This window comes from Sturnus vulgaris, chromosome 6 (genome assembly GCF_052056855.1).
Source record: "Sturnus vulgaris isolate bStuVul1 chromosome 6, bStuVul1.hap1, whole genome shotgun sequence".
Lineage (NCBI taxonomy): Eukaryota > Metazoa > Chordata > Aves > Passeriformes > Sturnidae > Sturnus > Sturnus vulgaris.
The window spans coordinates 13,381,102-13,395,457 of NC_142248.1; the positions used below are offsets into that span (position 1 = coordinate 13,381,102).

Below are 14,356 nucleotides of genomic sequence, written 5' to 3' on the forward strand. Positions count from 1 at the left end.
GAGCTGTGAGGAATGCTGATCTGGTGGGCCAAAAAAACAGCAGTTCAAAACACTTCCAAGGTCATCTTCCAAGTGAAAGATGGAGATCTGGAAAACAAAACAAATGCATTATGTGCCCCATTCTCCCCTCCCAAACCTAAAACCTGATGTTGTATGCTCACAGGTTTGGCTCTGAGACACAGAGCTTTGTGTGTCCTTGGGCAGATGAATCAGGACAGTCTGGTTTTCATCTAAATTAGCTTCAGTCCAAGTAAGTTCTAAAATCCTGATAAATTATAAAAAAACCACTGCCTCTCCTTTACATTACTCTGGTGAAGCACAGAGTAACTTAAAGGTAGCAAGCCCTTGTAAATGGGGGAAGAAGATACATTTGTGCAATAATACAAGTAAAAAGTCAAGTGATGGAGTGTTTTTTGCATACGAAGTAATGACCTTCAAAGGGATAAAAATTAAGAATCTAATAGAGAATGGAATTCCTGTATCAATAAGCACTGACAAAAGTGGTACAAGAAGAAACCAGGAATAAATGAACACTCTGAAAAGTCTTAACAAATCCAACAAAATCAGAAAATTGTTTAGAAGAACCTTTAAAATGAGTTTTATTGTCAGAATTTTACAAGTAGCCTTCAGTGGCATCATACAAGAAGAACTCTGTTGCAAAACTCTAATAAATAGTCTGCCCCAAGTCCCAAAATATTTTTTGAAATAAAACAAAACCAAACTTAAAAATAAAAGAGAATAAAAGCAAGACTTCAGGATGCTCAGAGATGTTAGCAATATTTCCCATTTACAAATAATATCAGGCATTATATAAATCTCCTTCATACAAGTCATTAAAAAACCCAAGACATTCTAAACCTTTACAAAAGCACTCCAGAAATAGTTCCAAAGAGATCCATTTCCATGACAAAACATTAGAGAAGAACTCCATGGGGATTAGCATCACAAATGAAGTTTGAGGTTGAAGTGTAGTGTGTACTTGTGTGCAGCAAGATTAAAGAGCGTGAAAAAGGGATTTGAAGAGAGCATGGAAGTCTGTGACAAGACTGCTGTGATTTTAATCTGTGTTTTTGAGAATGTGATAAAGGGGAGTGAGAGGATGCTCTCGAAAATAACCCCCGAATACACTGCACTTTATGGAAGGCAGTATTTACTAAGGTAGTAACTACATCCTCAGAAGGGAGTAGAAAAGGTTTCTCAGCACACTGCACAGTTCAATGCCTGTGCAGACTGCAGTGCTTAAAAGCTGCATTTTGACACCTAAAAGGTATTTTTTGTAGAGGTAACACGTTGTGGCAAGTTAGCTGTTCCTTCAAAGAACAAGAAATCAACTTTGCTGGCATGAAGCAGTTTGGGAAATCTCATGTGAGACAATTTCACTGGGGACTGGGGATTTCAAAGCTCCAATCCTGTCCCAGTGCTTTGAAAAATACACTTCTCTAATTCCCCTTTACATATTCCTCTATCTTCCATAGTAAAGGATTTATACGATGTTTCATGCAATAAAACACAACTTGAATAAACTTTTCTCAAATCTGTGATTTGAGAAAACCAGGGAAACAGAATGGGAGGGCAGGTACACAGTGATGGTTTGTGTGGTTTTTCATGGTGACATTTCAGGGGGAAAAAAAAAACAACTTAATCTCTTTACAACTTCAGCTTAAGTCTCCTGCACGTATGCAAGCAACAGACTCCCCTGGGAGGGAAGGGGGCTGTACTTAACTGAGCACTGTTGCTGGATTGCTTATGTCTCAGCCTGCCCGATGTGGTATGAACTGCAGCATGCCTAGTTTTGCTGTTTGTAAAGGTACTTGCAGCCATTGTTTCCACGGGAAACAAAGGCCACCAGAAATGCTAATGCAATAGATGTGTGATAATATGCCTCGCCCATGGCTCACCTCTCTAGTCTCTCTCCAAGCCGTGATGCTGGTTGTACTGTACCATACACTATGGACACGCGCTCTCTGCAATGTATGGGAAGGTAGCACTAGTAACCAAGCGCAAATTGCTAAGGAGACACCTAAAACATTGCATTACATCCCCTTGTCTGTGGCATACTTCAGAAAACAATGTTAGAAGAGCAGTAAAGAAAACATTTCTTTCTAAATTTCTAGATGTCATAATATTTGCCAAAGCTGCAAGGAAAAGCAGATTACCTGAAACAGAGAGAAAGGAGTTAATGGAAACAGAGGCAGATGGAACAGCAAGCCTGATCCTGGCCTCCAAATCATTTTGTACATAACAGATAAAGAGACAATGTGCAAAAAATAGACATTCACATTTTAGCAGTTAAACTTTTATTTTTTTATTTTATTTTACCTTTTTAAAATTATTTACTTTGTTTTTTCTACAAAAGGCAGACATTGATTGTTGATCTGCAATTGTTCTGAGTGCGCGCAGAGATGCAAAAAAGGGTTATTGGAGGATGAAGAACAGGGAATTGCTCTGACTATACTTTCACATGTCATAATTAGGGTGGCATTAAAGCTTAAGTCCCAGTAATAATATTCATAAGAGATGGTTTCCTTCCCCGTACACCGTTCTCAGTTCATATCAATTGTGTTGAAAACCCATTCGGTGAATTTCTTCAGCTTTTCGGTTGCATTCTGGGATTCCTCCTGTAACCTCAAGTTGTCTTCCCGCAAATGTTGCACTTCAGCCTGAAGGCTGGCCTTGTCCTCTTTTTCCTTAGGCATAAGGAAAAATACAGATCTTAGTGGAAATTTTAGGCAATGCTTCCCATCTATCTAGAGCAGCAAGAATCTCCTAAGAGAGCCTAAGTCTCAGTCTTTTTAAGGATTTTATGTGCAGTAACACATTGGTTTATATCCAAGGGACATTAGTGACGTTTCCTTCCCCACATTTTGATTGCATGAACAGGATTTCTTTGTATTAGATCCCAGTATAAAAGCTGGCTCCCCAGGTGGTCCAATAAAATTGGCCATGACCTGTTCTGCATGTACAAGTGCCGATGGCTAAGTAAGTAAAGGGAAGGGAATCTTCCTGCAAACACTTTCCCAGTGAGACTTCATCTCATTACAGCAGATCCTTCTTGGACCAAGTAGGCATTAAAACAATACAGGAAGTTTCCACCGCAGAAATTACAGGTTTAGATAACACTGTCAGCTTTTCATCAGCAGGATACATTTCTATGGACTAACTTCAAACCTTTTGCAGTGTCACCTGAATTAGGAGTGGAGGTACTGTGAGTCACCCTCCTAATTTAAGCAGAGGAATCAAACGCCTACAAATTCAGACACCCCATCCCAGCCATGCATAATTAGAAACCTGAGAAAAGTAGCAAAGAAATGTCTTTTTCTCATATACAAGGATGAGACTGTCACAGGCTCAGGCATGGCAAAGCAGGATTACACAGTTATTAGCACCACCAAATACATCTTACTAAATACATCTAACGAATCCTCTGTAGATGAAATGCTTACCTTCCTTAAATCTTCTTGCAGCATCTTCAGCAAACCTTCCAGTTGGTCCACTTTAGAGGCGAGTGTTGGAGGAGATTCTTTACTGTTGAAAGCAGGGAACAAGAATAGGTATTGATGTCATTTACTGTCTTTACATGGGGTAGCTGGAAGCTTTTGTCTACACCAAGTGGCTTTATGAAGGAATGCATTTGCATGCACCAAGGTCACAAAATGAACCTAATAAAGAGTACACGGAACACATGCAGTATATTAAACAAATTTAACTCATGATTACTTGGGTTCATCTCATCACTTGACTTCTTTCTACTTGAACTCACTGTAAATGTCTTGAATTACCATTGCTTTGGACAGGTTCATTAACATCTCAGACAAGGAAAAAACCTGCAAAAAGGTTCAACTGGACTTAAAATTCTTTTCTTTTCACCTCCCAGTTCCATCTTCATGAGAACTTGTGAAGAGTTATTGTGTGAAGCCTGGAGATGGCTTCCAAATAAAGACATCCCTACTCTTTTCCTTGGTTTGTAGTTGGGAAAGCCTGGACATCTGGTGTATTTACTTACCCTGTATAAGGCTTTATCTGTGCAGTAAGCTGGTCCTCAGCCTGATCACTGCTGGAAGCAGCGCTCACAGGTCTGTGATTTTCATCAGCAGCAGCAAAGAATGAAGCTCGCTGAACTGAGAAGGCAAACATACCGAGAAAAACAATGGCAGCAGTAATGATTATTTGTTCCTGCACAGCACAACAGCTACACTGCAGCATCCAGCACTTTTCAGTCTGTTTCAAGCAAGGTGAAGGGATGATATGACATACCAATGTCCACTTGACAGAAGCAAACTGGCAGTGCAAGTGTTTGCACCAGGTTTGCCACTGTACTGGATTCAGGAAGTACTGCCTCTGGCACAAGCAGCACTGTGCAGATCTTCCTGGGTACGACCACATGGTACCACCCAATAACTTAGCAACTATATTTAGCTTCCTTCACTCTATAAAGAATGCCTTTATCTTGAGGAAAGAAAAGCCCACTGTGTGCAATGTGACCAATGACATTTTACAGAACCAGAAATTTTTTCCTTATGCCTTATAAAACATTTTCAGATTGAAACATGAAACCTCTTTCCTGCCTTGTGTATTTCTTGTCCTGTAACTGTTCAAATATTCTGACACATCTCTAAATCACTGTCACCTGTGGTGTGACAAACAGCAATATAAAGACTTTTAGCTTAACAAATTAACCTCAGTGGCTGTTGTGCTCTCATTGGAAGCAGAAGAGAATTGTCTTTTTCTGTTTGGCAAATTTTTATACTAGAGGTTGGTGTAGCTCAGGGATCCAGGCAGCTGGTACAGATACCATGATTTGCCACTTCAGGGGCTTGTGCTGAGGACACCAGTAAATGGTGTAGAGGAGGTGTTTAGGACCACAAATCAGAATTTAAGCTCCTTGGTATGTGTCAATCCCTACTGGCACCTGTCAGAGACTAGAGAACCAAAGACCAATGGAATTAACATTGAGATCCTTCTCCAAGTCAAATTTGAACGTATTTTTATAGCAATGAGATGAAGCTGCCAGCTAACACATTACTCCAGCTTTTCTTCATCTGAGCTGTCAGTTTGTTATCTTGACCACAGTGACTGTGTTCACACTTCTGAAGAGAAACACAACTGAGTCTGGGGCCTACCAAGTGAGGGATTCGGGTTAATGAGGACAGTCAAATAAATCTCACCAAAAACCAGGGGATCCTTTAAAGAGAAACTGCCAACCACAGGGAAATGTGTTAAAACCTGAGTTTCACCCATATGTGGTGATAAAAAAACCATCACTACAAATTCATTTCCTCTTGAAGACCATGTCTTACTTTGAATACTCTTCCCAAAATTGCACAGCAGAAATATGAGGCAAGTTGCTCCTACAACTCCTGTGACAACAGAGCAGAGGACACGAGTACCTCTTGAACACCCATAGAGACATGCACTGTCCTAGTGATATATAAGGCTACTACCAGAGAACAGCCAAGAAATCAAAGTACTTCACAGCCTTCTCCAGAAATCAAAGTACTTCACAGCCTTCTCCAATCATGCTGAATAAGGTGAGTGAAAAAACATTTCCATGAAGGTGGGACAGCGTTTATGCAAATATTAGGAATGGGTACTTCTGTTTCACACACCTATAAGACTTTTCCATTGGGTTTTAGTAACAAATTCTCTTTCGCCTAAACTGCATTTAATTTTAAGTTCAAATGTATCTAGACAGTTTACAGTTCTCTTCAGTTTGCCAAGAGTCATGGAGATGGAAAATGCCATAGGATGAAACAATAATTATATGCAAATCTACATCTTTGGGGTATGCAGAGGCAATGAAAAAGGGTTTACCAACAAGGTGTATTTCCCAAATTATCCTGGTTGCAAACTTTAGCTGCACTACATGTACTTCTTGCTAGTGCAGTAAGCAAGCAATCATTAGTGTGCTTTCTCCTTACTCTATTACTTTATTTTTGCACTTTTGTGCCTTTCCCACTCCCGCTGTCTGCAACTGCTTTACACAAAATGAAAAGTAGCCAGTTTCACAAAGATTTGGCCAGACCATAGCACCAAGGAATCCCAGTATGAAGAAATGGTTTCTGAGTATTACATACAAAGTTTCAGGCTCTTAATACTTGAGTTGTTATTTTAAATGAGGTTAAGCTTCAGACTAGAGTAGTAAATTAAGAACAACAAAACCGAAAGTCAAGATTAAAATAAATCCAAACAACCACAAAACCTAAAGTCCTTAATGAAGCGTGAATAAAGACCAGCTTCCTAAGCATTATATTCTGAAAACTTACCTTCAAAAGCTTTGGCAGCATCTACCAAGTTAGACCAATCCAGATCAGAGGCAGAATCAGGCAATGGCATAAGACCAGGGTCTGGCATGGGCTGCCGTCTTTGCTCCTGGATGTCTGTGAGGGAGCTGTCTGAGGCAGAAAACTCTCCTGGAGCAATGCAGAATAGATTATAAACTCCATAAGAACACCTGAAAATTCCTTTCTTAATACTATTGCATACCAAATTCTTAACTTTTCTGGCATAGCACTTTTGGAACCAAAATTCAGAATAGTGTTTGATCAACTGCAGTTGACCAGATAAAGCCCTTTACAAAGCATCTTCTAAAGCCAGCACATTCAGCTCCTTTCTAACTTGCCTTAATATTAGCAGCTGACTGCTTCAAAAGTCAATCTCTGATTCCCCAGCACTGTGCATGGGGACAATACTCTTCTACCCATCAATTCCTGTCTCTTCACAAGCTGAAGATACTTTAAAGGGCTCTGCTGCTTGCTGGGGCTTCTACAATCCCTGGTACCTATTTGCTTCTGTAAAAAACAAAAAATAAACCCCAAAAAAACCCCAACCCAAAACTGTGGGGGTTTTTCCCTTCCTCTTTACAATCTTGTAAGCCAATGACTTAAGCCCACCAAGACGAATCAGAACAAGAAAACCTTTGAAATTACTTCCAGAGTAATCTCTCACACATCTCTCAGCAGTTCAGTGAAACCTTCAGACCTTTACAAAAAATAGCCACACCCACCTGTAAGCTGTTACCTAGCTGACTATGGAAAAAAAAAACAACAAAAATATTGACAAGCTTGAAAGAAGGATTCAAAATCCCTGTATTTTTTGTGAAAATTAAAACAACAGAAGTTAAACACTTAGATTTTCACCACTAATTAGGGTAAGACCAAACTGTCAACCAAGAATTATCTACTTTATTTCAGTTTACTGGCTGAACAATCAAAAAATGGGCAATGCCTGGTCCCATGTTTATGCTGAGAAACAGCAACAACTTCCTTTCTCATGCCCTCTGTCAGGATGTAAAGAAGTTTTGAAAATCTTATAGGCAGTATTAGAAGAGAGAGATGTAGAGGTGAGAAGATGGACTGGGCACTTGGGAGGAAGCTGCTGAGAAGATTATAGTGAAGAGTCTGCTTGGATCATACAGAAAAGAAAGACAGTGTGACAGGCAGGATACAATCCCAAAATGCCATGAATTGTGTTGTTTATTTCCCTTACTCTCTCAATAATTAAAATAATTTCATAAGAACTTTGGCTAAATCATATTGCTGCCTGGGGAACAGTGACCAGAAAAGCTACGCTGCATTCACTTCTTTGCTCAGAAATCTTGATTTCTTTTGTGTCTGTATTTACTTCTTGTAAATGTAATTTGGCTCAATATTAACACTGAGGATTCCTGTCTTAGCTCTCAAAAGAGTTGTTTTGGAGGTTGTTAACACGAAAATATTTCCAATTAGTGAAAAGATATAGGCAATTAGAAGAAAACCTAAGTATTTGAATAGCTACCTGTTTTAAAATCGGAGTTGATTTGTTAAGGCAGATGAGTAAATATAAGCATTTTTAGCTGTTTTTCCTCTTTAAAAAAAAAAAAAAAAGTATGTGCTCTGGAATCTTTGAATTTAAAGAATTTTGACTAACTGGAAGCTAACAAATACTTGTGGCACTAAATATCTAGCTTACCTAATGCTTTTCTCAGCAAAGTGTGCGTGGGAAGACAATTTGTGTGCCAATCAAATAGCTGGTCCTTTTATCATGCAGCTCCTACATTTTATGGAAAATGAAAGACCTTGTTTTGTTGACAGAGGTGGAAAGGTTATGTGCTAGGAGGAGTTATCAGTTTAGTGTGCAAGAGAACATGACAACAAAAGAAGGTTTTGTAGTTTTCTTTTTGGAAAATACAGTATTTAAATGAAAAGAGACAAAGTGCTGCTTTCCACTTGTACTCAGGTGACATCATTAATCTTCTGACCCCAAGCCCTCAGAAGCCAAATCCTCCATCCAGTTACAAGCATAACCAAGTCTGCAAAGTTATTTTAGTGCATATAAAAACAGAAATGAAAAGAGCTCAGTTTCCTAACTCTTATGCAAGAAACACGTTGTACAGACACAACAGCTCATGAAAATGTCAGGTTCAACACTGAAAACTGATGCCTGGTGATCATAGTCAGATGAAAAGAATTTAAAATAGATTACTTCATCAGCCTTCACTGTCAAATGCATCCTGTGTAGCTAAATGCAGACTGTGCTTAGGGCCCACTAGAGTGAGTTGACTCTATTGATAGCTTGCATTTTCCTCTTGAAACATACTAAAACATGAATAAATCAGAGCAGATATATACTTCTTCAGAAAACATTGCAGAATCCTACCCTGAGATCCACCTCTATTTCTGGAAAACACACTCAGTTATAAAGTACAGTGGGAACCTGTGAAAATTCGGTTTCTCACTGAGACATTCACGTGCAGTAAGATACAGCCCATCAAATAATCAAACTGAGACTTTTCAATAAACTAATGGGGGAAAGCTGAGTGTCTTCTTGACAGAACTTTACAAATAACCTTTTTTGGTTAACTGTGTGACTAAAATAAGTAATTCAGGTGCTGTAAAATAAATAGGGTAAGGGAATGAATTAAAAAACAGTTGAACAGTTGGCACAATAAAAGCTCTATATCCAAATGCCCACTAGTATTTATCCATTTCTGTATAATTTTCCCAATGTATTTTATTTTCATAATCCCACATTAAGGAACTGATACCAGAACTGAAGTTGTCTCCAGTGGATAACCAGGAATACATTATTTGTCCACCTGATCTAGGGGACTCTTGGAAGAAATGATAGAAACTTGGAACTGGTGAGGCAAATTTCTGTGCTCCCTACACAAGCCAAATGCATGACCAGTCCTGCCATTTTACACCCACTGAGGTGATGAAAAAAAAAATTAAATTCCTGTCCTTTTTTATATTTTCAGTCATGTGACTAGACCCTCCTCATCTGAGCAAAATCAAGATGGAATTACCAATTGCTGTAACAAACATTTTCCCCCAAGACGATTCAGAAAGGATTCCTCTGAAAGTTGACAAATGGGAAATCCACTTACCATGCAGTGATTTCATTCCCAAAGTATAGGATGGTCTCCTTAAGGGCAGTGACTTTGGGAGAGAAGGGTAGGTGCTGGTGAACAGAACATCATTTGGCATGGCTTGGTCCAAGAGCGAGGCCCGCGAGGTGAAGAAGTGATCCCTTTGGCCACTGTAAATACTCTCATCTGACAAAGTCCTTTGCAAGGCACGCCTTGTGGTAGGAGTGCTGGGAAAGGGAGACTGACAGGACAGAGTGTGTGACTATACATTCATAAACACAAATAAAAAGAAATGAGAAAAAGAATAATCAATAAAGAAACTTTTGAAATAGTTTGTAAAAACTTCTTTAAGTAAGAAACCAAGTATTAACATAGAATTTTTTCAGAGCAGACGGGAAAAAGAACTGATGGAACTGGCTTTTAAGGAGGTTATAACTAGGTAGCATACATAGATTTTTTTCAGCCTATTTTAACTTTTATACACTTGAAACTTCTCCTGAAGTGGCAATCTCAGGCCCTTGCTGACTCCAGAGCTGATAAGTAGCAGAGAAATGGATACAGAAGGAGTCTGAATGCTGGAGAAACCAGAGTTCTCCCATTGCCCGAGGCTGGCTGCCTTCCTGCAGGCACAGCACCAGCAAATGCCAACTAATTAGAAGTCTCCTGTTACTGAACAACTAGGAATACCCCTTATGCTGTGGGTCTCCAGAAGTATTAAAATCAAAAGCAGTCCCATAAATAAGAAAGCTTGTGTCTTACCCCCACCATCATCCCAGCTTCCTCCATGCTCCACACAGGAGAAAGCAATGCTGGGGGTAGCCAGGAGCTTTGCACTCCCAGGCCAGTGCCAGAGAGCTGCTATCAGGACCATTTCCTCCACCAGAGACTGATTTTCATGAAACCTGTAGCAACATAGCTATCTCTAAGGCATAACATTTCTTTACAGTTTGGCTGAAATTTGCTCCAAAGGCTTTCATGGAGAAATTTTTACAGAGCTTCATTTGCTCTGTAGGAGAGTTTAAATAAAAAACAACGGAGAAAATGGGTTTAACAAAAAGAGCAATTAAAAACGGAGTTCCTCATTTGACATAAAAATAGTCATCTCTTCTCAGAGAGAGGAAAAAATGTTTCAACAGACAATATTCTTGTGATCAAAATCCCACACTACAGGTAGAACAGCATGGAAGAGGGACTGTTGGTACTGTACAAAGGAAGACAATCTGCAAATCCTCTCACCTCTTAAAAATTTCAATATGAGAACATTGCTGGACATGTTTGTTTTATGATTAAGAATCAGAATTATTAAGATTACCTCCAAAACCCTGCTATCATCAGAAGATAAGGAAATAAAGAAGCCAACTTCCTATTTTTCATGCCTATTTTCTATTATCAAATCCTCCCCTCTGTGTTGCCTCTACAGAAATGACAGCTCCTGGCACACAGTTGTTACTCTGGCAAACAGAAGACTGAACTGCCTTTTTTTTTCCTGCTAATGAAAAGTTTTGGTACCAAAGCAGGGAAAAGAGAAAAAGTTATTTGTCTGAGAATATACAATGCCCAAGAGGAGATAATGAAGGTGGGGGAGATAATACAAAGATGCACAAGACACATAAAATCATAGCCTAGAACAACTTCCACTGGCAAACAAAGCCTTTGTCAGCCAATAGACAGAAAGGAGAAGGATTTTTGGTGCAGTGAATTAATGCAGGCCATTATCTTTTTTTTTTCTTTTAAAGTGTCCAAAATTTATATGCTGTAAGATTTTCTTCTGTAAGATGAAATCTAAGTTATACAGTGGGCAGAGGTAAGTTACTTTTATAATGCAATTTTACTTCTAAGATGCTATTTATTGGTGTGACAATGTTTTTAACTTGCTGAAACTTATCAAAAGTGCAACCAGGAAATAACAATCAGGGTAAGAACTGATTCACTAACCCCACAGCAGAAAAACAGCAAACTGGGGAAGATATCTTAGAATGAGAACAATTCTCTTGCTCAAAACAACCAACAGGAGGTGTTCACATCACCCATGTCCCAGTTCCCCTCAGAACTATCACAAATCTAAGAAAAGGTTATCTTGCCAATGATCAGGGTTTTTTTACTTTTGAGGCCAGAGATAACATCTTAAATAATCTGTGTATGGAACCCACACTCACAAGCTTTAATAAGCCACTTCATGTTTTTACTAGCAAAAAATAAAGTTGCAGCTCTCTCTTCTGCACGGTTGCTGTGGAAACAATTTGGGCTCTGGATGGCAAGCACTGGCTGTACATGAAGACTAGAAATCAAGACATTCTCTTCCAAATGATGGATTCTAAAAATACATACACTTACATGTTTTTCAATGCATTTTGAAACACATCAGGAAATGTTTCTAACTATCCTGTAAACATATAGGCTTAAGTTTAGGGATCATTTTTGATAACAGGATTATTGAGGTATAAAAGTGTGCTTTTTGCAAGGAGTTTCAATACTGTCAGTAAGTCACTGCCTAGTGATGCAATCAGAGAGGAACTGTTAAAATATGTAAGACAACACTACAGGATTTTCCATAACCCAGCAGTACTAAATCTTCTTTGCAATTTGCATATTAAGTCTCTTTAAGCCTGCACACAAAGTTGTAACAATATTGCAGAGACTATAATAATGAAACTTTTCACCAAATTAATTCTCCAATAATCAGTTACAAAGAGATTATTTTCTGTCCACGATGAGAATTCAGAGAACGCCTCGCATTTTATTTTCCTGTTATAGGTGAGAATAGAAAAGATCCTATCTCTCTCTAACATACCTTAAAATTCTTCTGGGATTCAGGTGTTGGGCTATCAAGATCTATCAATTTCTTCAGCTCTTCTTCGACAGTGGACTTGGAGGCTCGTTTTGGGGATGCTCGCAGGTCTCTTGCGGACGCCCGCAGCCGAGGGTGGGCCATTTCATTGCCATCACTCTGGTGACGTCTTAAATGAAATGGAACAGACACATTCAGGTCTCAAAGCCCTGGGGCAGGAGGCATGAATGAAACGAGAATTATAGCACCCTCAAGTTTTTAAAAGAAAAAAAAAACAAAAAACTATGTAGAGGGCACAGAGGATGGAAGAAGTTTCACTGCTACAGCAGACTCACCTTAGTGGATACCTGTGGAAGCACTAAGCTTGTTTAAAAACATCAACTAGCAATACAATAAAATAATTCAAAGGTTAATGTAATACATTTTCCCAATAAGGGACTGAATCCATTAAAATAATATGCATTCTGTACAAAGCTAAAAAAAGGTATCTTCAGTAAGCCCAAAAGCAGCCAATCTTCAAGTTTCTTTAATATTTCAACCAGCTTTTTATAATGTAGTTATCACAAAGTTCCACCATTTCTTTTTGACAGCTGGTATAACTGGTATCATCTAGTGATGCTGTGCTTGACTCAGTAACAGTCAAGAGGGTTTGAATAAATTACTTTGAAATGGGTTTTCTGAACTACTTGCTTTTTGAGTCATACTTAACAATATTTTCACTAGTAAGTTGTTTCTCAATTTCTCTTCCAAAAGAGATGCTTGCATATTGTAATGCTGAGATATCCTGGCTTGCTTTAAGCCAGTTAGGTTGGATATTGGCAGCAATTTTGACAAGGCAATGTGGAATGACAGAGTTAATGCACAACATGCACGGTGCTACTACATGGATGAGAGTTTTAAGTAAAACTCAGGCTCTATAATAAGAGGATTTTTAATATTTGCTCAAATAGCATTTTGAGTCACCTTTAAGTAGTCCCAAGAAAGGATAAGCTTTAATAGGACTGAAATCCATAGAGCTTTCTAGAAATGATAAAGACCCCAACTTTCACAAGTTAACAGGGAATGAGATTAGGCAACTATCAAATATTTAAACCGTACTCCAAGAAGACTAGATTAGAGATTATGTTCTACAGAAGATGAAGCATTGTATTTAATAGTCTTGAGCTCTTCAGAAAACTGTCACAGATCAAAATGCTTCATTTACAATTAAAGCAAACGATCAAACAAGAGAACAAAAAAAACAGTCTTACTTTCTTGAATCCATAAACCCCACTGAGTTTATTGTCCCTTCTGGCTTTTTCCATCCGATCAGATACTTGCTAGTAGCACCCTGGCGAGGGTAGAAAGTCCTAGGACCAGATGAGGAGGAAGAGGAGGAGGAGAAAGAAGGTGCGAGCTGGGGAGAAGTGGCAGAATGAAGCTCTTCTTTAGGTGAGCTCCTGGCACTGGTGAAAACAACAGGGCTGGCAGAGTGTCGTGAGCTCATGGTACTAGGAGAAGAACATAACAAAGACAAAAATTGCCTCAAATGTGTATATATGGGCCTTGTTTAATTGATTTTAGAGCAGAACTCTGGATACAAGATGTTATTCTTATCAACAGCGGACAGAGGAGCAAAAACAGTTTGCTCTTCTTAAGGGCCTTCCACCAATGTTCCATTAAAAACACCTCAGATAGTAATGGAAAATTTTGCAAGCAACTTCTAAAGACACAATACAGTCACTCTTCACAAAATGAGAAATCTAGCGATTCATTGTCATTAGGCAGTTTAAAAGTAATACATGAGATTTTAGTTGAATTAGCAGAAAAGAAACAAAGTCCAAATTCTTGCTGCAATTCCTGGCTTTAAAAGAAAACATATTTTAAAGAAACTTAAGTAACAAGAAACATCTCTTTAAGACCCCCCAACAAACTAAAGAAGAAACCAATACAGCTCTCAAAACAGGGCTTGCTGAAAACCATTCATTTAGCATTTGCAAGAATAAAAAGAAGACTTAAACTGAGAAGTTAGAGCAGGTCTCTAACATATATCACCATTTGTCAAGACAGAAAATGGAGCTGGGAAGACCAACGGGAGCTTGTTGGGAGAAGGAGAGGGGCTTTAGATGGAAGATACTCTTCAGTAATGGTAATACTCAAATCTGATGGAACTTGCTCCCTATCAGGAGTGCTAGGCCTAGACAATATTTACTAGAACAACCTTAAAAGGTCAGTCATTTATA

At 38.7% G+C, this 14,356-nt stretch overlaps 1 protein-coding gene across 3 annotated transcripts in view; it reads right to left on the reverse strand.

The window, feature by feature from the left end:
• Positions 1–571: 571 nt before the first annotated feature.
• SIPA1L1 (signal induced proliferation associated 1 like 1) overlaps positions 572–14,356 on the reverse strand; it is a 197,110-nt gene continuing 183,325 nt past the window's right edge. For 2 of the 3 annotated variants that reach the window (XM_014869373.2, XM_014869370.2), the window contains 7 exons: positions 13,385–13,624; positions 12,138–12,303; positions 9,365–9,608; positions 6,264–6,410; positions 4,004–4,118; positions 3,444–3,525; positions 572–2,687 (listed from right to left, as the gene is read on the reverse strand). In XM_014869373.2, coding sequence (XP_014724859.1) covers positions 2,544–2,687; positions 3,444–3,525; positions 4,004–4,118; positions 6,264–6,410; positions 9,365–9,608; positions 12,138–12,303; positions 13,385–13,624 — 1,138 coding nt within the window. In that variant the 3' untranslated portion in view covers positions 572–2,543. The remainder of the gene's footprint in view (positions 2,688–3,443; positions 3,526–4,003; positions 4,119–6,263; positions 6,411–9,364; positions 9,609–12,137; positions 12,304–13,384; positions 13,625–14,356) is intronic. The other variant, XM_014869376.2, reaches the window with a different exon arrangement.